The 25802-nt window shown below is 37.8% G+C and overlaps 1 protein-coding gene and 1 long non-coding RNA gene across 2 annotated transcripts in view; one reads left to right on the top strand and one right to left on the bottom strand.

Annotated features, from left to right (window-relative positions):
* Positions 1-18207, top strand: part of MARCHF5 (membrane associated ring-CH-type finger 5) — a 30131-nt gene extending 11924 nt beyond the window's left edge. Inside the window, exons 2-6 of the mRNA XM_056351182.1 lie at positions 7205-7407; positions 12304-12434; positions 13921-14104; positions 14537-14703; positions 15908-18207. Of these exons, the coding sequence (XP_056207157.1) occupies positions 7205-7407; positions 12304-12434; positions 13921-14104; positions 14537-14703; positions 15908-16024 (802 nt within the window). The 3' untranslated portion in view covers positions 16025-18207. The remainder of the gene's footprint in view (positions 1-7204; positions 7408-12303; positions 12435-13920; positions 14105-14536; positions 14704-15907) is intronic.
* Positions 17395-25322, bottom strand: LOC130154760 (uncharacterized). Its single transcript, XR_008823854.1, has 2 exons — positions 20648-25322; positions 17395-19049 (listed from the first exon to the last, which is right to left on the bottom strand). It is a non-coding gene; the product is annotated as an uncharacterized LOC130154760 (long non-coding RNA).
* Positions 25323-25802: the final 480 nt, after the last annotated feature.

A 25802-nucleotide genomic window follows, 5' to 3' on the forward strand; every position in this document is an offset into this window, starting at 1 on the left:
AGCTCTTCAATCATGTTGTTCAAGGCATGTTTCAGTTTTGGAAGGAAATTGTTTTGTGTGTGTATGGAGTTCTTAGTTTGGATTTTGTTGGTTTAGTTTAGTCACTTTTGTTTTTCTTCCTAAAAGTGATAGTAAGAATCAGTGCTGCTGCCCCCCAGCAGGCACTCAGTAGCTTAAGTTGTTAGTTGTATGCCAAGCTGTTAATAGATGATAATAATAATGTTTAATTAGCAAAATGTGTAATGTTTTAGTAATAAGGTGCTTATTATATAAGTAACTGTTTTACCTTGATTTGCACTTTTTAAGAGGGCCTTGTTTGCCCTCTCTCCCTAAAGAAATAAAACAAATGTTTGTAACAAGGTTGTTTGTATAATTAGGGGCTCACAGCAAAGCCACTGAGCCTTGGTGACTTCTCACATTTTCCTTTTGAAAAAGTGAGGTTATTGTAATATTGAACAAAGCCTTTAAGAGAACTGAATTTTGACGTCTTTGCAAAAGGGATATGCCTAAACAACTGGTTGCAAAAGATTAATTTGTCCTGAAAGATATTTTTTTTTTAATTATAGTCTAGAAGTCTTTGACTAACTATAGACTGAAACCCAATGAGATAGAATAAGACATCCCCCACAGATTTAGCAAAGTTGGGTAGAAGCAAAGGCCCTAACAGCCTCATAAGGCAAGATTCAAGCACAATAGGTGGTGGCTGGCAGTGAAACATTTAACTTCATCCACGAGACAGAAGGTTGCCAGCAGGATTCTGTGAACTGTCCTTTACTCTTATCTCTGCCTTTATGTAGTGCAGTTAACTAAAGTGTAAAACACTTCTCCTTGAGATGTAATTGAGAATATATAAATATGTTGAACTTCTGGTAATCACTAGATCTTTCTGGTACACTTTCTAGTTAATTATTGTATGTTTCGCTTTAACATGTTTGACTACTTACTGGGTTCTAGTCATCCATGGGCTTCTTAATAAAGCTTGTTAAAATCTGGCTTAAACTGCCATCCTGTGGTTAGAGGAAGTCAGAACCTATATATGGTGAATACCACTTGTGTAACCATATGCTCACACCAATATTAGCTTGATACTCCCAAATATTTAACGTTTCCTTGCTGTTTTTAAAGAAAGCACTACTTTTGTAGTAAAGTTTAGTTATTATTGTTTCTAGATTCTCATCAACTTTACTCAGCATTAGACCCTATCCTTGATGACTAGGCATAGCAGGATTTGGTATTAGGTCAGATGACTTTCAGGACTTCTTTTGAAGATTTTAGACTTTGTTTTGAGGTGACAGCATGTTTTCTAGTTGAACAATCCAAGCTGGCAAGTAGCTGCTATGCCTTGGTGCCTTAAAGATCTGCAGAAGTCACGATAGAGCATCTGACTACTATTTTTGCACTGGTGTCTCTATTCCTTACTCTGTGAGTGTGTTTGGGTTTTTCCCCCCTTAGGATAGTGTAAGGATTTTTTGAGTTTGACAGGGCTTGGGTTGAAGATGAGAGTATTTTCTGCTGTGTAATGGGCAGGAAAATATTGGGGAAAGAGTGGTAGTCCATCTATAATCCCATTGCAGTCTTCCTCCATTAACAAGCTTCACTGTTCTGGTAGATAGGTCTGTATGCATTCTGCTGTTGAAGTCTTCAGGATGCTTTAAGCTTGGCAGCTGAGTTCGTCTCTTCCAGCATTTATTCTCCTCTATGAAGCATGACATAAGCTAGCATTTCTTGGGTTAAATGGTATTCCTCTCTTGGTAGCCTTTACCAGGGATAATGTGGGCTGGGCTTGCTTTCTGTTGTGAGCAGGTAGTGGCTCTCTAGGACAAGAATCTTAGGCCTGCTAGTTCCTTCAGCCTCAGGAAAAGGAAGTGCTTAGCAGTAGCATTTGGAATGCATTGTTGTTCTTGCTTTTTTGAGAAGTTAGCTGTGTTCCCCTACTAAAATTCTAGCCAGCTCCAAAGCGGCTGTTGTATGCTACTAGATCACTCTCTATTTTTTCCACCATCCTAGTCTTCCTACTTAAACATGATCTTATAGTATTCAGAGTGTGGATGGCAGCTTTAGTGGCAGCTTATCACTATTCTTCATCAAAGGTATTTAATCTGTCAGTATAGACTATGCATAAAAACTTGTTACAGAAGCTTATGAAAAATTGCCTCTTCCAAACAGCAGATTTCTGGGGCATCCTTTGGAACAGTGCCTTTTTATGGCCAGTTATTGGACTGCTTTCAGTCATTTCTTCCAAGATACATTTTCACCCCTCACTGTGTTGGCTCTCTGTGCTGTCATTGCTGTCAGTTATGTTTCAGCCTTTTCACTTCTTTTTTTTTGGATGTGAAATTCAATTGCAGTAAGTCACTCAATCACTTACTGCTTAGCAGAACAAGGATGCTTTACTCTTGTAGCAAGATACTAGCAAATTGCTGCTGCTTTAAGGGAAAGCAGTGTGCTTAATGATGTGGGAGAAATGCAGAAAAGTTGTCCTAAAAAGCATTTCTTATGTTTTATGAAGGATCTGTAATGAGAGGAAAATATTTTTATCTCATGGCTGTAGAGCATGTCATACATGCTCAAATTGGCACTTCCCATGGTAAGGGTTAGGTTCTGCTGAAAGTCTTGCAAGAATTTTCTCAGAATTTTTCTGGTTTTGCTTGCTGTTCATACATACGTGCCACTGAACATCAGGGAAAAAATTCTAAGACTCTGCATTCTCTCTTGCGGTACTGAATATTTGAAACCAGCCTATAAAGCAGCTATGCTGTCCCAGTCTCACAAGTCATCTTCTGTTAAGTGTCTTATATATCAGGATAACTGCTGGGCTTATAGGGCATTAAAGATTTCTGTAAACTTTTTACTAGTATTACTATATAATTAACATACTGCCTTTAATTTATTTTTTTTTTAATGCTTTACACAGCCATGCCTGCTTGAAAACAAAGGTTTATCATGGTGAATTCAGCTCCCACAGGTTGAGGCAGAATAGATTTAAATAACTTGAATTGAATCCTGCCCTCCTTCCCATCTAAGAATGATTTGGGAAAAAAGGAACCTTTAGAAGGAGTATAGCTCAGTAAAAAGGAAAGCAGTCAGCCTTCAGGTATGTCTGTTGGTACTGGAGAATCTTACTGGTGTGTTGGAGCTGTAATTTTAGTCAGGTACAGGAGAGAGTGACTTCTTTGCTGATCAGAAGCTCGTGGTTTGGAGAAACCTGTTTTTAGGCAGGCCGTGGCTTTCTAGATTAGTCATATAACATTTGGAATATAGGATCTCTAGTCTTCAATACAACTTTCTCTCCATCTGCTTTCCTGTTAACATATGCAGTGTCCTGTAAAGAGTTTGTCTTTGGTAGAGGAAAAAACCCAGATAGAGTAAACGAGTTATGTGCTTTGAGTCAGAATAGAATTGAGATGGGAGAGCTTTAGCTGCTGGGGAGCTCAATCTCAAAGGCATTTGTAACCCTATATTCAAAGCTGAAATAATTATATTGGCCTGGTTTTGTTTATGTTTTGTTTTTGATATTTTTTTTTTCTAAGCCAAGGCAGTGTGGAAAAATGCATTAGTGTTATTGATTTGGCTCTGTAGAAAGTCATCAAGGAAGAAGGCTTGAGTTTCTATCAGAAACAATGCTTTGTTCCACTTTTACAGCCTTTTCTGTTTCAGGTTATCTGAGTAGCAACCTGATTCAGTGGTAAGAATTAAGGTCATATTTTATTCAGTACAAGAAAATGGAAAATTTGGCAAGAGCCAAGATACTTGTTTTGAAATGGTTTTATTTAGCCCTTTCTGTTACAGCTGCTGTCAATGGAAAGATAAAGCTGATGACAGAATACAAGTAATTTACTGTTCATTATTAATGACTTGCTAAAGGTTTATGTCTGTAAAGGATTTTGTTATTCTTTTCATGGGTCAGGTTTTCAGATATGATTGCCTGGCAAGAAATTGGATAAAGCAATTAAAGAAAAGATGCATATTTTTCTTGACTTACTAACCTTAACAGAAAACTTGAATGGAGTTTAATCTACGGAGTGTTCGTGGACAAATTGACTAGTTAAAGCTGCAGTGTAGCAAAATTCTGTTCATGCTTAAATAGGTCATCATTTGAAGAAATTTTAGGATTCTGTGGTATGGTAGCATCTGACCTTACTGGCACCCACAGCCCTTTGTGGTGTGAATTGTGAATAAATTTTAGGCTTCTGTGGTATGGTAGCATCTGACCTTACTGGCACCCACAGCCCTTTGTGGTGTGAATTGTGAATTGCCTTTAGTTTAAAAATAAAAATCTTAAGTTACAAGAGCAGTTGTAGACCTAAATAGGGTGTTAAATGAACGAATGTTTACCTTTAATGCAGAAAAAGAGGTTATCAGTAGTGTTGTTTTGTATTGTGTTGTTCCTTCTTACGGGAAATCTGGGATTTCTTAGTGTACATAGAAGATGAGTAAACATTGCAAGACCTTGCATTCCTTACGAACTCCTTAATATCAAGTGCAATGAATGCAAATGTCTGCCATGCTTTGTAATACTTACAAATCTTTGTGGTGGTCTCTGCATTTTCGTCTAGGTTTCTTACTAACTTGTGGCTTGCCTGTCTTTTCTCCTGCTTAAGAAGGTTAATGTGTCCTTTCATTGCTGTCCGTGCATATCAGGATCATGAAGGTGAAAAGGGAGATGGTATTACAGGAGTGCATAATGTGATGATTCTGATTTAAACAGATTTTGTGGGGAAGGACAAGAAGAAACAGTCAGACTTTGCTTTTACCTTCCCATTAAGACAAATGGAAGAAATTGCAGTTCTCGTTCAAGATGTCAGTCTTCCAACTGAACAGTTGTCTTGAATGCAAATTGATTTGGTTCTAGTTTTAGAGCACCAGTGTTAAAAAAACTTAGATCTGTACCTACTAAATATATTCTGTTCTTAAAACTGGATGTGTGGACATGAGTATTGTTTGTTTTACCTATTATTCAATACTGAATTGCTTTTCCTGCAGTGTTCTTTGGAATCTGCTTTCAAATTGTGTTCCCTTTCACAAGTATGCCAGTAATAACTTGCTACAGGCTATGTTCTGTTCTTACACACTCACAACTTAATTTCAGTATACTTCCACCACTATAAATGAGGAAAAGATTCAGTGCTCTAAAAGAATCTCCTGCAAATATCCTGCACAGTGATTCCTATGAACAAAACATGGTTATTCTTCTGTAGAGAAACATTCTTAGTTTCCAAATAGAATGCTACCAACATAGTGAGGTCTTAAAATGAAGCTGTTAGACAATATTTTTCATTACTTCAGGTTTGAGCCTGACAGAGTTGAAGTTTCCCATTGTAGATTTCCCACCACTTTTTCCTCATCGATGAGTTAAAAACAAAACAAAACTAAAACCCTCAACCAGTTTACAAGTGATATGCTAGGGAGAAAACAGTTGATCGTTTAAAGAAACTAACTACTGTTGTTTTGAAAGCTTTAGTAAGATTGGCCCTTGGTCTGCATATAATTCCCTTCTACATTTTGTCTAACAAGCTTTAGTTAGTTATAAGCATTGTTTCTTTTTGGTTTGTTTTTTTTTGAACGGCTGCAGGGAAAGACCTTCAGTATGTGTATGTTCAAGTATAAATTTCTCAAGTTTTCTGACAATGATTTAGCACTGATTTCCAAAAGAGAGCATATGGCAGTGTGGCAAAATGACTGGAGTTGGAGGAGACTTCTAAACTGTAATTTTTTCCTCTCAGATGCTAACAAAGGTTAGAGATTGAATGCAGAAAGAGCAGACTGAAATAAAACATGAGGGGGAGAGGGAGTAAAGGTGAGGAGTAGTTGAGAAACTGAAAAAATTTGATTGCAGAGTTTAAGAGGCTAGGAAAAAGGTTTATTACTGATAACAAATGCTAGGGGAGTGAAGGGAAAAGCATCATGAACCACTGTAACATCCCCACATAGAAACTACAGTCATGATTCTTGAATCTTAACAATATTTTGTTTAGTTGTGCCAGAGAATTTCTCAGCTTCTTACCCTCTCAATTACTGTCTGTTTGTGGTTACACATAAGAAACCTTTTACTGTTTCATCTTAATGATGTTACTCAAATTATTAAGAGAACAAAACTTCAGCATCAAACTACTGCTGCAAAACTTCAGTTAGTGCATAATGTCTAATTAGATTGTGTCTTGGTAGTTAAATTATAGGAGTGCTGTTGCCATACACATAGCTATGATTGCAATGGCTTTACGTAAATTATTTATTTTTAAAAAAAATCGAACTAGACTGTATTTGCAGTAAGATCCTTATTTTTTTTAGGTTCTGGCTTATTCTCTAGAAGTCAGTATATTCAGTATCGGAATTAGCAAATGATTTCACAGAAAAATAAATTATTGGGTCAACATATGGATCTAAATTTAAAAATTATCAGGTATTTTACTTTCCTTTACAAATTGTAAGGTGTCCAAGAGTCTGGACTACTCATGAGATCAGATATCTGGGAATTACTAGGATGTGTGCTCTCTTCAGGTCAGATCACATAGCCTGTCAATCTTGTGTTTTCTCCTTACAGAAGATGTTTGAATTTTATATATTCAGATAATTCTTCAGTGCAGAGATTTCCTCCTCTAGTGGTATAGCAGTATTCTTGAAGTACTTTGTAACTTAACTCACATTTTACAAAATTGATTTATCTGAACGATTATGTTCCCTTTTCAGAGAGGGAATGAATTGAAATGAAAATGAAATTTACAGTTTGTTTTGCAATACGTTATATCGTTTGTGTTGGTTTATCATTTACGTGGATTGGAGTTAGTTTCCCAAGTAACAAACTACTGTATTGATCTTACAGTTTTAATTTTAAAAACTTACCAAAATGTCTGTTGTAGAAGGAAAAGATACTTCTAAAGATATATTGGGGGTTTCATATGTTGAATTATTCCAAGGTTGAACTACAGTCTCAATGCTTTTTAATGTATAAACTATCTAAAAGTTAAATCAGTAATTCAAAATGTATTAAAAGAAGTTGTTTGGCTGTCTGTAATACTGTGTTAATACCAGAACAAGACCTTGATAAAAAATACTTATGGTTTTGGTGACTAAGAATGAAGCAACAAGCATCATCTCCTCCAGGTGTACATTTTCTAAAGCTAGATGCTATTACATGTGGAAGTTTATTTTAAGATTGTAAAAGTAGCAAAAAAAAAATCTTCTTTTTTCCTTCCTGTAATTACAGAAGCTGCTGGGTTTGCTTTGCTACCGATGAGGATGATCGGACAGCAGAGTGGGTGAGACCTTGCAGGTGCAGGGGCTCTACGAAATGGGTTCATCAGACTTGTCTGCAGCGCTGGGTGGATGAAAAGCAAAGAGGAAACAGTACTGCTAGAGTTGCTTGTCCTCAGTGCAATGCAGAATATTTAATAGTCTTTCCAAAGCTAGGTAAGATATATATCACTTTAAATTTTAAACATAATGGGTTGTTTCTTTGTATTGTTCTTAGGGGGTTTTTCCCCTGTTTTGGGGCTTAGAGCATCAGTTCTGTGGAAAACTTGTCTTGTTCCCTTTTCCAGACAGAAATAACTTCATATTCTGCTTGTGTCCTATTTGGGGGCTTAGTTAACTACCTTCTGAAATTTTTGCATGTGTTCCGCTTGGGTGTATTGATAAGTCTTATAGGTGATTGACCTATAATTAATTCATGCTTAATGTGATTTTTTTTTTTTGCTCTTGTTGAGCAGAGGGTGACTTCTTTCAGCAGTTGCCACATACTAGCACATGAACACATCCTATTTTTTTTTTTTCCCTCAGCTTGCAGAGAAACTGTTATCAAAAGAAATTCAGAAGAAAGAATCTTACTGAGCAACCTGTTGCATTACCTGAAAAACATATTTTTACTTTGGGAGATATTCCCAAGTTAATATTGCCCTATATTCAAGAGTCAAAGTTGTTGTCTGTGGTTGCTGAGCACTGCCCTAGCTATGTTTGTAAAGGCAAAAGAAAAAAATTGGAAATGCTCTTCCAGAGTCTACTTACTTGAGTAGCAGAGTAGGACACTGCACAGTATGTTGCATATATTTAAATTAGCAGTGATTGCTGTTACTGAAGCCTCGCTTGCCCATATATACTATGAGTTATGTTAAGTAGGGCAAGAAAATGAAATGTTGGCATGGAAACTTTAAAAATCTTTAAATTCTCTAAACGCTTGTATTCACATGCTATATCAGCATTTCTTTAACAAGCAGTTTTACTTTAAAACAAGATTTCTGTAATGAAACAGCTGAAATAACTTGAACCGTTAGTTCTTTGGGACAGGACCTCTTTTTCTGTTAGTATAAGGGCTAACAAAATCAAGGTGTGAAGGGAATTTTATATAGGTGATGACATTTCATTCCATGATAGAACAGTAAGTAACGGAGGGAAAAAAATATGGACTATATATTGTTGATTTTCAAGGAAACATAAACCAGCATGAAACTTCCTACTAAGCTATTTCCATTTATCAACCACAATTCAGCTTTGCTATAAGGGTAAGGTAGAGAGGAATCTTAATCTCCATCACAAAGAAGGCATGAAATATAACATTTAGCATTGGCTTTGAGAGGGAAAAACGTTGATATCGGGATACTTAGATACCACAAAACTTCAAGCTGTTTAAAATTTACTTGTATCTTAAATGATGAAATTGTAACGGAAGCTGCAATTGCATTTTGTCTTGGCAGTGGGAGAAAGGGGAAGCAGCTATAGTTTGGTGAGGATACATGCACACAAAACCCAGACATTTTCACTTGTTCTTGCAATTTGTGGCCTACTTAATTTGAAAGCTAATTTTCCTAAATGCTAACATTCCTCACTTCTGAAACATCATAGTTCAGAAACTTATTTACATTAAGAATTCTCTAATGTACTGCTGGAAAGTTTTTTCTAAAAACAAATTTCTGTGAAAGAGCACTCCCTAACCCAACTTCTTTTATTTACAATTATAGTTTTCAAGTAATATCAATTTTAGGAGACATCAATGCATACCTCTATAAGTAACAGTGGGTGTCTTTTTATGTATTCATCAATTGAAAAAAAAACCCTAGTGATGTATCTTCTTAAAATCATAATTCCATTTCAAATTGAAGTGTGTATCAGTTTTAGAGATTGGTAGCAAGTATGTTCTTACTAGCTGTTCTCCTCAGAGAACTTTTTTTATTAAATAGGAAAATAGTATTGCAATTTTGAAAGTAAGCAAAGTATTTGATAATTATTTCAGTTTAATAAATAGAAAACAGTTTGACAGAAAAAGCTCTGTTAAAGCATGATCGTTCCTACAAAATGAAAAATATTTTTGTACTTTATTTCCTTAATTTGTGTGTCAGCGATATTTAATTTCCTGTCACTTCCTTAATACCAGGTTTAAAGAAAAGTTAATTTGTCATCCTTTTTCACTGCTTCCTTCCTAAAGGGCTAATTAAAAGAAATAATTTTTGGAACAATATTTTTCTATTTTTTTCTCAAGGTTCTGTACCGAACTTCGTAGCTTGCTTCTTAAATGATTCGTATCACAGCTGCAGTTTGTTAGTACTTTGTGTTAGACTTCTGCTGTTGCCGTATCACCTTACTGAGCTGTATAAGCAGGTTTCAGTGCTTTGTGTTGCCCTTTAGGACTTACCAAATATGATGGATTTTTTGAGTCTGGTGTTCACCTTCTTCAAACATATGTAAGTTTTCAGAATGGTACAACTAAACAACTTGTTCAGTGACTGTGGGAAACAGTCAGGATATGTAAATTACTGTGCACTTACTAGTTGCGGTTGTGACCTTGTTGCTACTTTGAGCACATTGATAGACGTCCAAGTGCTTTAAGTGTAGCCTGGAAAGTTCAACTGTATTAATAGTTACGTCTAACTTCTTGTTCCAATTGTTTGTATTTTGAGTAGACTGTTCTTTCTTCAGAAACCCTTTAATTTTGGTACCTACTTGATAATAGGATGCTCAACTTGAGAATGAATAAACTGTATACTACACTGTCAGCTACTACAGACTTAATTTACATCAGTTGGTGTATTTTAGGCAGGGTGCTGGTGAGGTGTTTATTGTCTTACAAGCCACATAGGAAGATGCTTCCTGCCCTTAAAACTAGAGCTTATTACTAAAACAAAGCATGCATGCTGTACTAGAAGATGCACGCAAAGGTAACCAATTTGAAGTACATGCATACTAGGTTAGGAACTTGAGGTTCCAGCAAAGCTAGAAAGTACAGTAAACAATATTCTGTCCAAGTTGCGTAGGACTGCCCACTGGTCTGATACATAACTTGGCAATATTTACAGTGATTTCTGTCAAGACTGCATAAAAGCTAAATGTGTTTAAATTGCAACTCCTCAGTATGATATTCATACACATATCTATGTATGGCAGAAAAAACACACAGCTGCAGTCCTTCTACAAGGTCTCTGGATTCTGCTGTTATGCAAATAGTATGTAAAATCCTACCCTGGTTTGTTTAGTTTTGTTTGTTTTAAAGGAGGTTAGGAAACACACCACAAAATAGATGTATTTGGGAGTGTTTTACAAGAATAACAATGCTGATAAAACATGACAATGAATGAGTTCAGTTAGATGTGCCTGTTGCTTGTTTTCACTGGCTGACTTGAGCTGAGTAAACAGGTTGTTTAGAAAGCATTCACACTAAAGCTCTTCTTGAAAGAGAAGAACCAAGTCAGTCATGAAACAGGAGTCACAATTTTGTTGGCATGGTTGGTGGACATAAGTTTAATGCAAACTTTCTGATCTGAATTTCAAATCTCGATTGTACATTTAAATGCACAACTTTTCATTGAGTGTAAATATGATGGTTCAGAGACTATCTTTTTGAGAACAAGATGTTAAGTTACTGCCACCCTAAAAAACTAAGAATATAAACTTGTTACATACTAGGAGTATTAAAGCTAAGAATTGAACTGAAAGGGATTTTTGTATATTTGGAGAATGCCAAATACAGTACCTTTACCTTTGGAAAAGTAAAAAAGCAAAAATTCCTTGGCACCTGATCTTCTCAATTCTGTGTAAGGTCAGAACAAGTATTGATTAATTGGAGGTCAGGAGGAAAATGGCCTACAACTTGGGATCAGTGTAGAAAACCAACCATGCTAACTAACTAGCTTGCCAATTCATCTAGTCGAAGCCCTGTGCATCTAGTGTATCAGGACTTCAGTAAGTCATTTAACACCATTGCTCAAGGGATCGTTCCTTCCCTGTCACTGCCCCCACCCCTCCACCCCACGTCCCACCCCCACCCAAACAAAAAAGAAAAAAAATTACGATGTAGTAAAAGAATTATAAGCTGGAGTGGGTAAACTGTGATGTGAGACATAAGAGGACTAGTTACTTGAAGAGTGCCTATAGGCTGGTTTTGAGAGTAACTTCCATAATTTCACTGATTTTTGGTAGGAAGAAGTAGGAGGGTGCTAAAAAGAACTATTCATGCATATGGGCTGGAGGGGGACAGGTCTGTGTGTAGAATTTGTTGACAAAGTAAAGTGGAATCAGACCATGGTGATGACATTTTTTTACTTCAGACTTCAACTTCTGGCTTTTACTTTGCTGGTGCTCTTGCTGTCTCTCCAAGACAAGGCAGAAGTATGCCCTTGTTTACCTCCCCAAAGTTGGTCAGTGTAATGTCTTGCTCTGTCCAAGTCTGGAAAGTGCAGTTGTCCGTAGACAGAACAATGAAACTCGATACATGCATTGTTGTCAAAGGTACAGAGTATCCTGAATAGGTGGGTTTTTTCCTCTGATGTTTGAAAGATTATCCTCTAAAAATACTGAACGCAGCCTCTTCCAGCAGAGGGAATCTTTCATATTGACTGTGCTGCCTTTTATTATCTAGCAGGATAGTTTAGTGACAGAGTTCTGAGGTGCAGCTGTTAAAAGATAAGCACATGAAGTACATTACAGCTAATCAGTATTTTTTCTTTTTGAAAACAGGTGTATCTAATACATAAAAAAGCCACTAAGGCTAAAATGGTTTCTACAACAGAACAATTATGACTCAACACAAAGGATAGTAGTCATCTACAGTGGGTAAATTATTCAGTGCTCTAACCAGTACAGTAATATCTCAGAAAGATGTTGCAGTGTATGAAACGGTAGGTAGAAATAAGTTACAAGTTTAGCTTAGTAGCTTTTTAATTTTATGTTCTTATTTATACAACATGTGTGGGATGTCAGACTTGTGTTTTCCAAGTTCATTCTTTCTGATCAGTGATAGATGCTTAGAGCTTTCTTCAGTATGCTTGTGTATGTGTATATGTATGTATATCTTGAAATCTTACTTTTCCTTTATCATAGGTCCAGTTGTTTACGTTTTGGATCTTGCAGATCGACTGATCTCAAAGGCATGTCCATTTGCTGCAGCTGGAATAATGGTGGGCTCTATATACTGGACAGCTGTTACATACGGAGCTGTGACAGTGATGCAGGTACACATAGATGTATTCCCTCTTCTTACCAGCTTTGAAAGCCAGTCTTCTAAGGAAAAATCCATTAAGACTCCTTTTTCCTTGGCTTAAAACATGCTTTAGCTGTTTTCAGCACTTTCAGTGCTGTTAACAAGTGAATTAAAGATGGGTGGATAGAAAGCTGTTCACTTTTAACTGATCATACTGTATAAAGCTAAGTATGCCTGTTCAGTCTGCAACAAGATTTACTACTACTCTTAACTGGCTGCCCTTTGTATGGCGGGCTGGTGAACCCACTTCTATTCTTACAAAAAAGGTGCCATTACTACTTTACTATTAATAATGGGTAGTCTTAATTCTTCAGAAAAGACATGAGACCTTTCACCTGTGGAAAAATTTTGCTGGTAACACTCAAAGAGTTGAAATGTTAATTTTTCAGTCCTACCACTTTTTTATTGTAATGCATGCGTGGTACAATTAATTCATCAACAACGAATGCAAACCTCTGCAAATTAATATATGTTCTTTTAATTACTTCAGACTGTATGGTTAGTTGTAAGGGAAAAGAATACTTATTTTTTCCTACTTCAGTTTTTGCGAACGTGCCTTTTAAATATAAAACCAACACTGACAGGTGGTAGGCTATTAACTATGGAAAGACTTGTTCACAGCTATCCTGGTTCAACTACAAGGCGAGTTTCCGTAGATTCTACAATTAGAAGGACCTTTGTTACAGTTGTAGTTGTTCATTCCTATATCAAGCCCATAACCTGTGTTTTGCCTGAAAACAAAGGTATTTCTGATGCTAATTCAGTTGTGGATAGAATGAATGTGTTATGTGCCAGTAGAAAAGTTCAGACATGTCAGTAAATACTGTCTTTTCAAAATCATGGCACTAACCACATTTAAAAATAAGGTACAAATGAAGATACACTTCAGGTTTTTTCCATTCAATTTTCCATTCAATCGAAAATAATGTACCTCTTCCTGCATTGTCTAGAGAAGCAATAGTTTTTCATTCTGTGATCTTTGTTGCATAAGATATTTCTAAATAACAGAATGTTTTTATTAAAACATCCTGAGATACTTGTTATTAATGTATCCTTTAAAGAGTATCGAATCAATTTCTGGGTGTAGAATTAATCATTCTAAAACTGTAAGTTCTTGTATGCCTTTCGGAAAGCGTGCTGCTCCATTTCAGATGTTTAGGCTTCTACTTATACCGAAGCACATGAAACTTCTCTCGAGATAGTAAGGAATTGTGTTACAGCTCTCTGCAAGATTATTGACTTGCAAACTAGGGCTGGTAGCTCACCTGCATTACGCTTGATAAGTGAGCAAGGATGCAAAGGCAAAACTTGAGTGTGTTTGGTAAAACGGTGTTCTTTTTTATTTAACTTAAAATGTGTGGGCAGCCCCAGACAAACTAGACTTCTTAGTAAGAAGTTACATTCTTCGTTGAGTTGCAGCCTTTGTAATGTTTGTCAACTATATACGTATTTACCAGGTTGTGGGTCACAAAGAAGGTCTTGACGTCATGGAGAGAGCTGATCCTTTATTTCTTTTGATTGGACTTCCAACTATCCCAGTCATGCTAATATTGGGCAAGATGATTCGTTGGGAGGACTATGTGCTCAGACTGTGGCGCAAATACTCTAATAAGCTACAAATTTTGAACAGCATATTTCCAGGTAACATGATTAAATTTGAAAGGAAACACCAAGCTTGAATTTGTGCTTTTAGGAGATGGGGATAGGCAAGTAGCTTTTGCCTTTAAGTAAATGTGATTAACGCCTTCCCTCTATTTTATGTTTACTTGATTTAGGTTATGCTTCTATAATACCTAGTGGAAAGATGGGGCAAGAGGAGCAGGAGCATGGTTTCAGTTAAGGCCTCTAGTAACAAAACCAAGCTACTGAAAATCATGGGTCTTACTTGAAAGTAAGAATGAATACAGCCATTCAATGGAAACAGAATATTCACTGAGAAGAGGAAATAGTTCCCCAAAAGTAATTGGGCTATAGATTTGTAATGGAGTAGGGGGTAGGCACTAGTGTGGTTTCTGTGTTCTCTTTGAGGTAGTGGCTATTTGATCTTTTCTTCTCCCACTTTTATCCCTTTAGGCATTGGATGTCCTGTTCCTCGTATTCCAGCAGAGGCCAACCCCTTGGCAGATCATGTCTCTGCTACACGTATTCTATGCGGAGCTCTAGTTTTCCCTACTATTGCCACAATAGTTGGCAAGCTGATGTTCAGCAGTGTTAACTCAAATTTACAAAGGACAATCTTGGTAAGATTCAGTATTCTTTGTTTCATACATTACTATAATATGGGAATATGAAGGGGTGTGTTGTGGGGGGAAGGAGGCAAAGTAAAAAGGAACATAAATTGATCTAGACCTTGAGTGGCATTTGATTAAGGGAAGAGGGTTTTTGTCTTGGTGGTGGACAGGCATCAAGTGTGAGAAACTTTGTCCTTATGACTGAAATTAGTCTCAATTTAAGACAAGGCTGAAACTCGTATCTGGTACTGTACTCGGCAGACCTTGGCAGTAATTAAGGGTCATAATGGCAATGAGGAACCAGCATCTTGTAAGAACAGTCTCTGCAAGGGAAGAATGGGGTTTATATTACAGCTTCTTCATACTAGCTTCTGTTTGCTAATTCTTTGAGAGAATCCTCTTGTTACTTATTTTATTAAGGAGAGAAAAATAAACTCCAGAGAAGCTGAATGGAGAGAGGGAAGGGCAAAGAGGAGACAGTCTTCTCCTTTGTGAATAACCTCTCTGGCTTGCAGCCTTTCAAGGGGAAGCACACAGAGTTTGGTCAGAGGGTATCCCTGGTCATCTGGCCGTCACTTCAGACCCTGTTTTCAATTTCAACTTGTCTATGCACCCCTGTCTTCCATATGGAAGAAACAATGATATTACAGCCATTCATGCAGACTTAAGGCTTCTTAGTGTCTCTTCTTATTTTGAAGACTTAAGATAAACATATTCTAAAACTTTATGAAATTGTTTCACAAAAAGCAGATTTTATTTCACTCCACACTTGCTTCTGGCAAGTGGTCTTTTTGACAGTCTGATTATAGAACAGTAGTTCGTGTTATTTCTTGTGCCATGTATATATATAGGCAGAGAAGGGAGGAAAGTGGATAGATAGATACCTGCATTTTACTTTGTTCTTTAAATAGGATGTATTTTGATCTGTTTTTTTTTTTTAGAATATTTGTCAGACTTCCAAGCAAATAAAAGCTTTCAAAAGGTTTTATAGATCCGGTATGTAATCCCTTTAAGAAACATTAACCTCTGTAATAGTGCATTGTGACAGAAAGCTTTGAAATACTCATTTGGAATTGTCCTAATTAGCTAAACTTCAAAAGAAAATGCTGTATGATTAGAAAACAAATCTTCTTTGACCAGAAATTCCTAAAAGAACACTTGCAATGATATGACACTGAACTGTGCAGGTTTTCAAAATATCTTTTTATTTCAGGGTGGAATTGCCTTTGTTGCCATAAAAGGAGCTTTTAAGGTTTACTTCAAACAGCAGCAATATTTGCGCCAAGCTCACCGCAAAATTTTAAATTATCCTGAGCAAGAAGGAGCATAAGGCTGTGATCTCCAGATGCCATACAGTCTCACCTAACAGGTTTCCATGTTGTATTGGTTCCATCATTACTGCACAGTAGTGGAGAATTGTGATAAGTCGCTGCTCCTGTTTCTTTTTCTTAAAATACAATAAAGCGCTGTCTTGTGGCAGGGTAAATCCTTTCAGCAATCACTGAACCTAAGAATGTGACTTGGCTTTCATTATTTTTGGGTATTTCTGTTGAGCAACAGGGTTCTGAATTATTTTCTTTGAGCCAGTATGCTGAATGAGGAAAAAAAAGGCATCAACTACAGAACAAGAACATTTTAAAATTGTGTAGTTAATGTAGGCTATATCTAAATGCCTTTTCTGTACATGTTTTCATACCCACTGCTATCATCCAGTTCAGCATTTCACCCAGTGAAGGGAATTTTTTTTAGAAAGGAGATGTGAGTCATTACCAATGAGAAGAAACTGGGACATCAGTCAACAATTTCCTTGGGTTTTGCTGGTATTAAACAGGGAGTGTAAAATACTCAAATGACTGCTCAGAGAAAGCAGAAGATAGATCACTCTCTACAGGACTTGTGTCAGCTTTAGCCACCTGAGTACTAGGTGTTGGAATCAGCATGGCTTCCAGGTGACTATTTTGTTACTGGTAATATTTTTTTGTCCTGTTCTATCTTCTGCAGTGCCTGTTGTTATTTTCCCATGGCTCTCTTACTGTTTTGTAACTGGTGCTCAACAGCATTTTTTTCCTCCACAGTAAAATAATTACATGGGGGAAGTAAGTTTCTGTTGCTGATTTTGTAGCTAAGTATTGGAGCACTTGTTTAGTTTTCATGTTCCTTTTATGTAAATACCTGTACAAGTACAAAGAGCAGTAGAAGTGTGAGGAAACAACACTGGTCACTAAAGCTACACTTAAACTGAGAGATGAGGGCATCCTTCTGAACTTCCAGACCTGGGTGCGTAATGAGCTCCGTACCAGGACTGGGCTCCCTTCTGCCCATACCAGCTCTAGTGGAAGGACTGGCAGGACGGGCCACGTTACACCTTGGGTGTCTAATCTGAGCGTGGGATGTAACCAGCAGGCTAAACGCTCTTAAGACAACTTGGCTCCATTCTGTAAAGGACTGAAGGATAAATCTTAAATGCGTAATAAACTACGTTTATTTATACAGTAAGCTTTACTGTTGTATGTTCAAAGGAGCCAGCTGAGGGAGACATTAGCACTTCAGTTGTCTGATGTATTCATAAACTTAATTTCAACAGAAATTAACTGTGGTGTTAAGTTAAATTTTGACAAACATAATATGGCCGTTTAATACTCATACCAGACCTAAACTAGATTGAGTACTTGAAGTTTTTTCTTAACAACAGTTTGTTTGTTTTTCTCAGAGTTGTGGGGTTTTTGTTTTTTTCTTGTTCATATTAGTATGTCAAATGCATGGAGAAAGGTTTAAAACATCTTTTAGTGGAATTACTCATAAGTAAATATTTCTTTTCACCAGAAAAGTAAATGCAGAATGGACTTCATATTTGACTGCAATAATGTATGTTTGAGAAATTCAAAATATGGTACCTTTTCTATAGTATGTTTATCTTAATTACCGAGATGTAATATTTTAGAACTGTACAAAAGTGTATATAATGGCCAACTAGTATTCAAAAACTATACAGATACGGAAAATTATACATTCAATCAATATCAAATACTTTTGAGGTTCTTGCTGTAACTGAAGAATTACTATAATCTTGTAAGTCTGCTGATTATATTTGTCTTGGTGGGCTCACTTTTATACAAAACTCTAAATAGAGTAGCAACCTCTGAATGTTGCTGCTTTCTGTAAGATAGTCTTGAAACAATACAATATGTATTTCTTACAGAATTCCTCATTTCAAGAAAACAGCTTTTCAGTGGTCTTCACTGTATATATTTCCAAGCAATTTATTACTTGTTTTTAAAGTCTTATGAAGAATTGAATGATGAAACTAGTGGGTTTGAAACTGGTTCCATTGGAAAGCTAATTGTCTCCTCTGGAAGTTAAAGCTATTGTAAAAATAAAATTATAAAAATAACTGTATGGATGATAAAATGATTTCACCTGATTGGCAGAAGGTCATTACTCTGTAAATCTTGTTTTTAAGTATTGCAAATTATAGTTACATTGAATTAGGTTGAATAAATATTTTTTACGCTCCCTAGTGTATTTTGTCAGTTGAACAAAAGCCTGTAGCAAAAACTTCTGAATGAAAAATGTGTTCGGTTTTAATGTATATCTAAGAATTTATATAATCAATTCTAGGTTGATAGCTAAAGAAATATCTTGGGGATGAAGAAATAATTACTCTAAGACTCTAAACTTACATTTATGTTTCTTATCTTTTTTTTCTTTTCCTCTCTAGTGATCAATAAATGATGTAGGGGAATACATTTCTCAAACATGCAAAGCAAAAGAAATCGTTGCAACACAAACAACTGCTGGTAATACAGAACCAGGGTTGGGAGTTATTACGTATCTCTGGGTTGGCTGACGTGCAGCATTTATTTGGGGAATACACTGATCCCTCTTCATTGAGAAAGATAACATTGGCTGTAGGAAGTTGTTTGTTTTGGTTTTTTCTCCTAATGGCTAATTTATGTCCCATTACTTTCAGAACAAGGAATAGGAAATGTTATCTAGCATTTTTAAGTGTACTTTCTTACCTGTAACTAAGTTTCTCTTAGCTTTCTATTACATCAACATAAAGGCACAAATTACCTGAGAGCTGTGATTATGTAAATATACAGGAGGTGCTTCTCCCCTTCTCTCTCTCCTCTCCGGAGCCCTATTGTCCTTCTCGTGACTTCTTGTTTGAATGGGGGTTCTTTCCTGCATCCTCTTTCCTTGTAACAATGTCCATGAGTTGTCTGGTTTGAAGTATTTAATTCCTTCCTCATCTGGATTTGTTTCTCAGAGGTTAGCTGTCTGCCTTGGTTTGATTGTCAGAGGAGGATCCAATTGTGTAGCTGTTTAAGGCCTCTCCAGTATTTAGAGTAGTTCTGTACTTGTAAAAAAAGACATGCTTAGGTATTCTGACTTGAGTCAGAATTATCTATTTTGAGGAGACAGTTCTTAGGTTTTCAGCTGTGTAATGTTTATCATGGCAGCTGTGAGGATTCCCCCTTTTAAAATGGATACTGTGGAACTTGGACAAGTTTATGGAGTGGATGTTTGAGGGTTGTTTGGAGCAGCATTTTACTAGCTGCTTTTTGGGAAGGTTTTTAACCGCAGACAAATATGTCATTTCGTATAGTGGTTTTTACTGATTGAGAGAACTGGGAGAAGAACTACAGACGTCATAGATCCATTTACTGTTGCACCAGTCTTGCTTTTGGAACCCTGTATTTAATGTTCTGTGTCCTTAGCACTTTCTATTTGCATTTTTATTTTTTGAAGAGCTTAGCCAAGTCATTTAATGCATCATTGACTACAGCCATGTTATCTGTTCTCCTAAGAAATGCTGTGCTAACACATTGCAATTTTGAAGTATGACTACCAGTTTTACTAATGAGTCTGGTTTTGGAATTCTTTTCTGGTTGGCAACTGCTACCAAACTTTGTGTTGATGTGATTTTTGGTTGCTGGTTTTGTTTGGTTTTTCAAAAAAACATGCTGGGGTGGGGTTGATAGGATCATAGGTAAAAGCTAGGTAATTTTGAAAAAGTCTTAGCAGTTGTCCTCTCACTGACAGGCCCCTTCCTCTGCACCCTTGCAAAGTCACAGAACTTACTGTCCAAACCCAAAAAGCAGTTGATTATTGATTAGTTCTTGTGCAGTTTGAGAAAATGTTCTAGTTTTGAAGGGTGATTAAAATGGAAGTGATTCTGCTTTGGCACACAGGTGTTACTCACCTGAATTTTCCTCTTATTTTTTCTCAAAAGAGAGGGATGTGTGGCTATGTGGTTGGGATGGCACTTGTTAGATTGTAAGAAACTTTGAGAAAGTTGACAGTTAACTAGTGCATTAGCCTGGGAGAGGAACTGCTTATGGGAACCATTTGTCTGGAATTTTCCGAAGTTTTTCTTAATTTGAGTATATTTGTGTATATATATATGTAAATAAAAAATTGTACTGAAAGTTTTCTTGGCTGTAGATAAGTACATACATGTGAACAGCAATATACTGGAAAATGGTTCTTGCTAGGACTGAGGCAAGTTTAATCTGTCATGCTACTCCACACTGTCAGGATCAATCTACAGTTTTGTCAACTACATAAATTTGGTGCAGGCAGTATTTAAGATGACCTAAAAATATTAAGGCTGTGCAGTGTTAGTTATGTGCTTTCTTCTTCAGTAACCTAAGTGCCTTAAATTTTTTTCACTTTGATATTTGAGGAATTCAGCTGTTGCTGTCTTGCTGACTTAGCTCCATTTCCTTAACCTGTGACCTTGACCCTGCGTTTACCATGACTTATTGACAACTTATTCTTACTGTTTCTACCTGGGTTTTCTGGGGAGGAAGGGCGAAATTTCAACTGTTTCAAGAAACCACATATACTCTTTGATATTTAATTCAATGAGGTAAATACATACTTGGAATATACCACTGAATCTGGCTGTACGTCCTCATCCTCACAGCCCCTCAGTACCCAAACTTACCATCATCTAACCCTGTTGACTGAAGAGGCACATTGTCTCCCAGTAGTGTTGTCTCACTTGCTGTGGTTTGGGGTAAGATGCCCACTTTAGTCTGTTTCAATAAATTCCAGCATAACCTGGGGAAATCAGAAGGCGATGTTCCTTAATGAGTTGGTTCAATTCTTGTGGGCACTGAGGCCAAGACTTCCTTCTTCATTGCTGCTTAGCAGGTTGCTCTGCTGGAATGAGCTGTAAAACTAGAAGTATTTGTGCCAGAGTTTGCCCAGCATTTCAACCATTCAGATTCTTTCTGCTTTACTAATTTATAGAAGTCCAGGGTCGGCTTTATTAATTTATTGCAATGCCTTATTCAAGAGCTTGAGTAATAGAGCTCACTTTCCAGAAAGGCAACAGTCACAAGACAAGTGTCCAAAGAGAATATTACTGCAAGTGAAAAAAAACAGTGATGAACTCTCTCCATTAGATCATGGCCCCTGTGCTTCAAGAAGTTTTGAAGATCTGTGGCCTTTGTCCATTCTTGCCAGTTAGTTATTCATGTGTTCTGCATGTTTAATTGCTTTTGCACCTCTGAATACTGTGAGCTTAAAGCAGTTATTTCTGGTTGTACTAAACTAAGTAGTTCAGTAGAAAAAAAAAAAAATCCATTCCAGAATTACTAAAAGCAAATAGCAGACATGACTTGAAACTGCTTCAACTGAACAGCTCAGCAGCACCTGTCAAAACATATCTTGCCAGCACCTCATTTAATGCTGGATGACTAAGCCATGGAAAAGCAATTGCCTAAGCAGTTGTTCCATAGGAAGTAGTATGCTTATTGAAGGGGGCGGGGGAGAAAAGAAAAAAAAAAAAAAAAAAAGGCAGCAACTTCTGCCTTCAGACCAGTCTGTGATATGGCATGCACAGCGTGATGTTTTGGGTGTTTTTGAATTGCTCCTCCACTCTTACTTCAGCTCGGTAACTCTTAGCTGTAGCTAATGGGAGCTGGTAAAGGAACACCAATTACTTATGCCTAAGGACTATTTTGTGAGTAACTGTCATTTCTCTGCCATGAATCATCACAAGAAGCTAATGCCCCCACCCACTATCTCTGGAAGAGCCTCCCCCTACCAGTTTTCCAGGTGCTTCTCACAAACAGAAGGTAGAATATATAAGGTAGCACAGATCAAAAACTTTCTTGATGAAAATCAAGAGGTTTTGTGTTTTCTGCAGCAAAATGATAGCTGGTTCACAAGCGTATGAGTAACTTGACAGAAGAAGATCTCTACCACCTTACCTCCCTTGCATATTTATAGATTAAGATCCCACAGGCAATTCTGAGTTTGTTACTAGTCATGGTTTGCAGCATTACTCTTCCAACCAAGGCCCCGGTGCTGGAGGGAAGTCCTGTTTCCCCGCTATATTCACACTTGAGTTTCAAGGATTGTTACTTTGTTTTTTTCTAATCCAAGACAGATGTTAGTTAAATGTACATAACAATAATCACTCCCGCTGGATGAGAAGCATTGCAGAAGCTTTATGGAATGTGGGTTACATGATGAAAGCCTTTTGGAGGGGGGGGGATTGAAGGAATAAAAACTGGAAGTAATTTCAGAGGTAGAAAAATGTCATTTTGACATACTGAGCCTGTGATTTGGACCAAATTCCCTCAGTACCAGGCTGTGAATGGCTGGAGGGATTTCTCATAACCGACACCACAGCAATTCTTTGACTTCTGAGGGGGGCACAGAAAATGGTTGCTAACCTATAAGGATAATTCAGTCTGTACTTCATTAAACAAAGGTTTCGGCTTTTTCTTAAATTCTTTGGTACCTTTTAAAATGCAAAGCAGTGTTTTGTTGTTCTGCGGGTAGTTTCTTTTTCAAAAGTAGTGGTATGTTTTAACCGCAGGGTTCTCTACCCCAGAGCATTGTTAAATTGTGACTACAAAAATGAAAGTGCTTTCCACTTGGCATGAATTAAATACCACGCAATGCAACTGACCTTCCCACATTACAACCCCCCGTCTCCTACCGCAGACACAGAACTGTGCTATGTATTTATGTCACATACCACCTTACTGGTAACTAGGCTGCTTTTCCCATGCGCGCTGACGTAAGGAGTAAATTCACCGCTGCTTGCAGAAGCATGGGCACTGGCATTTCTTTGTTCAGCTGTAGATTCTTTATGAACAGAATTGTTCTATTTGCCTTTCTAAAGAAGCCTACAAGCGAAAGCTCTGGTTAATAGGTGGTGTTCTTCATTACACTCATTTTCTGTTTTTAAATACATTTAGAACAGTTACATATAGCTACTTAAACGCCCAATGACAGAAAATGTATGTGTATTTCTGAGCCTTCAGGTCCGAAGCTACTTTGGATAGAGTTGGAGTAGGTGATCAGACAGTCCATAACATTCCTCTTGGCAACTCCTGCTCAAAGCATTTCAGTTCTTGCTGAGCTAAGTGACATACACTGTGTGATTGAATCCCCTCATATAGCACTTGAGTGCAGTCAGTAGCAGCCCGCAGAAATATTTTGACCTAATCTACAGATTAGGACCAAGAAAAACATAAACCAGCTTTACGAGTGGCATCTGTGGAGACTTTTTAGAGGTGATTCCAGTGACGCACCATGGAAACTGTTCTAGATGCCAGGGATCATCTTGTCTCCTCAAAAATCTAAGCATCATGGGGTCTTTCTTGACCAAGCATGAATCTTGAGTACGTCCTCAGCAAAGATCAATGCCACGGGGGTTGTAGCAGTGAGCTCTCCGTGCCTCAGTCTTTTTAGCGAAGTACCAAGATCGGGAAAAATCCCTGTGTGGAAAACTGCAATTGCAGATTGTGTAGTTATAGGAGATCGTTAGAATGGGAAACAATCTTGTTGACACCTTCCAAAACTGTGTGAGATGCATGTATTAACTAACTTTGCAAGCTTCTTACTGTCAAAACCATAGCCAAAGTCCTCATCGAGTGCAGCTGGCGTTCAGATGTTATGTAAGTAACTCTTTGCAAACCTGCCGTTGACGAGCAGAATGTCTTCCATAGTCATCCTGTTTGTCCTTGTTACCACCCTTAGGATGCATCATTGCTGAGGAACACGACCATTTATGGCATCCATGTATGAGGAGTTCAAGGAAAGTCAAGCCAAATCATTCCGTGTAATAAGCTGGACATCTTCCAAAGCCTGTTAGAGGGTCAGCTTTAGGAGCCTCATTACAGGGTAATTAGTTACATCTGGATATTACTGAGGAGCAAATTAACACAAGTGTTTTAGAAAGCAGTGTATAGACTGGAATTCATCCCTTCCAGCAGCTGCATAATCATAATCTGGGAAGCGAAGTCATCCTTTTCTTGCACCTAAAATATGTTCTTATGAATGGCAGCCACTGAGCTAATGTTAAAACACATTTGCATACATATGAATACGACCAGGTGAAACTGAGTATTTATACACCAGCCATGATGTGCAGCTTGGATCATGTATTTTAGTTTTGTTCTGGTTCTGTTTCTAAAAGCACAAGGTTTGTGATACTGTGCACCACAGGAAAGGCGCAAAAGCCATAAGCAAGCTGAATTCAGTATGTAGCAGTTCTGCTCCAGTCAGAAAGCAAATAAATATACTGACATGTAATTAGGATAAATCAATATACACCACAATTATGTGGCATGTGGTAAGCAGACTCCAAAAGTGAGTGGTGTATTTTTGCATCCTAACATTTCCTGTATTCCAAAAGCAGATTCTTACTGCGTTTTTGAGATGTAAATAGATGGCCTGAAAATATCTTTTTTTTTCTCTAACAACCCTTTTTTGAAAGTCAGGTCTCTTTCTTTACAAACTAACTTGTGGAGCAGCCGAACAGTATTGCTATCCAAATGCAGTAACAAGACTTGATACTCGCTGTCCAGTAGGTAGGGAAGCAGAAGGATGGGAAGAACGTACAATGAAATTAAATTCTACTAACAAGTGAACTTGGTGCTATGTCTTGAGTAGTGCATGTAGTTAATTTTGTCTTTTAAAGTATATTAGCATTAAAAAAGGAAACATCTATAATCATTTTGTACTTAGACACACACACCCCAAAATCTGCTTTTTGGCTCAATACTGATACCAAAACAAGCAAAATACCAGAGTGTACTGTATTGGCCATCCTGCCTTTCAAACGCTTCTCTTAGTCTTGTGCAGGGGTCTCACCTGGTTGAAGATAGCTGAAAAGCTAGAGGATGTGAAGAATCACTTGAGGAAACAAAATCAGCGAGTGACTGAAGCGTGGGAGATGCTACAGGCAATGACGGCAGGGTCACTTCTTTTCAGTCCCAAAGTCCTACAGACAAATTCCCTTATCTATCTATAGAAACAAAGCAACCACTTGACAACATAAACTCGCCAATCCCAATGGAGGAGTGGGATTTCTCAAGCGTATTGGACAAATTTGTCACAGCTGAAATGTTCTTGCAGATGAAATTTCAGCTGGTTTAAGGTGCAGTTACACAGCTCAAGTATGGTCTTTGCTGGGTGAGCAGATGCACACAGCAACTTTGTGATGGAAGGAACCACAGATAATGCCACCTGGTATTTCAGATTTGTACTGCACTTTGCCCGTTCCTGCTCTGTGTGATTGCTGGATGCTAGAGGATTCTTCTGGGTGAGACCCGGATGCTTCAGGCTCCGTTGCCTCCACAGGAAACACTTGCAGTCCACAGCAGGTGCCCCTGTCCTGGGGCCTGAGCACCCCTTGCTGCTAACAGCTCATCCAGGCAGTAGGCATAACCTGCTCCCAGCGCAAGCAGCAGGATAGGTGTAAGGACTGCTGGAAGAAAGCTCGGAGCTGGGCTGAGAGCCTCTTTCCCATATTTAACGACGCTTAACAAAAAAGAGATCTGCAGACCTGAGGTGGTGCCACCTTCTTGCATACCTGCACCAGGGGTCCTTTCTTGGGGCACTGGGCAACTACAGAGCTTTGGGTTGACCTGAAAGTCGTGACTTTGCAGTGGAGCCAGGCTGGCAGAATGGTGCCCGTCCTCCTCCGGGAGGGAAGCCAAGCCCAGTTCTCCTTGGACAGGGGAAAGGCCCGTGAGTCAAAGGCAGAAAGGGCACAGGGTGCCCTCTGCTATCGCTGTACGGTGGAAGCACAGCCGAAGTGCAGACAGCCGAGTTAGCTGTTACCTGCTTCAAGT

The sequence above is a fragment of the Falco biarmicus genome, chromosome 9 (genome assembly GCF_023638135.1).
Source record: "Falco biarmicus isolate bFalBia1 chromosome 9, bFalBia1.pri, whole genome shotgun sequence".
Lineage (NCBI taxonomy): Eukaryota > Metazoa > Chordata > Aves > Falconiformes > Falconidae > Falco > Falco biarmicus.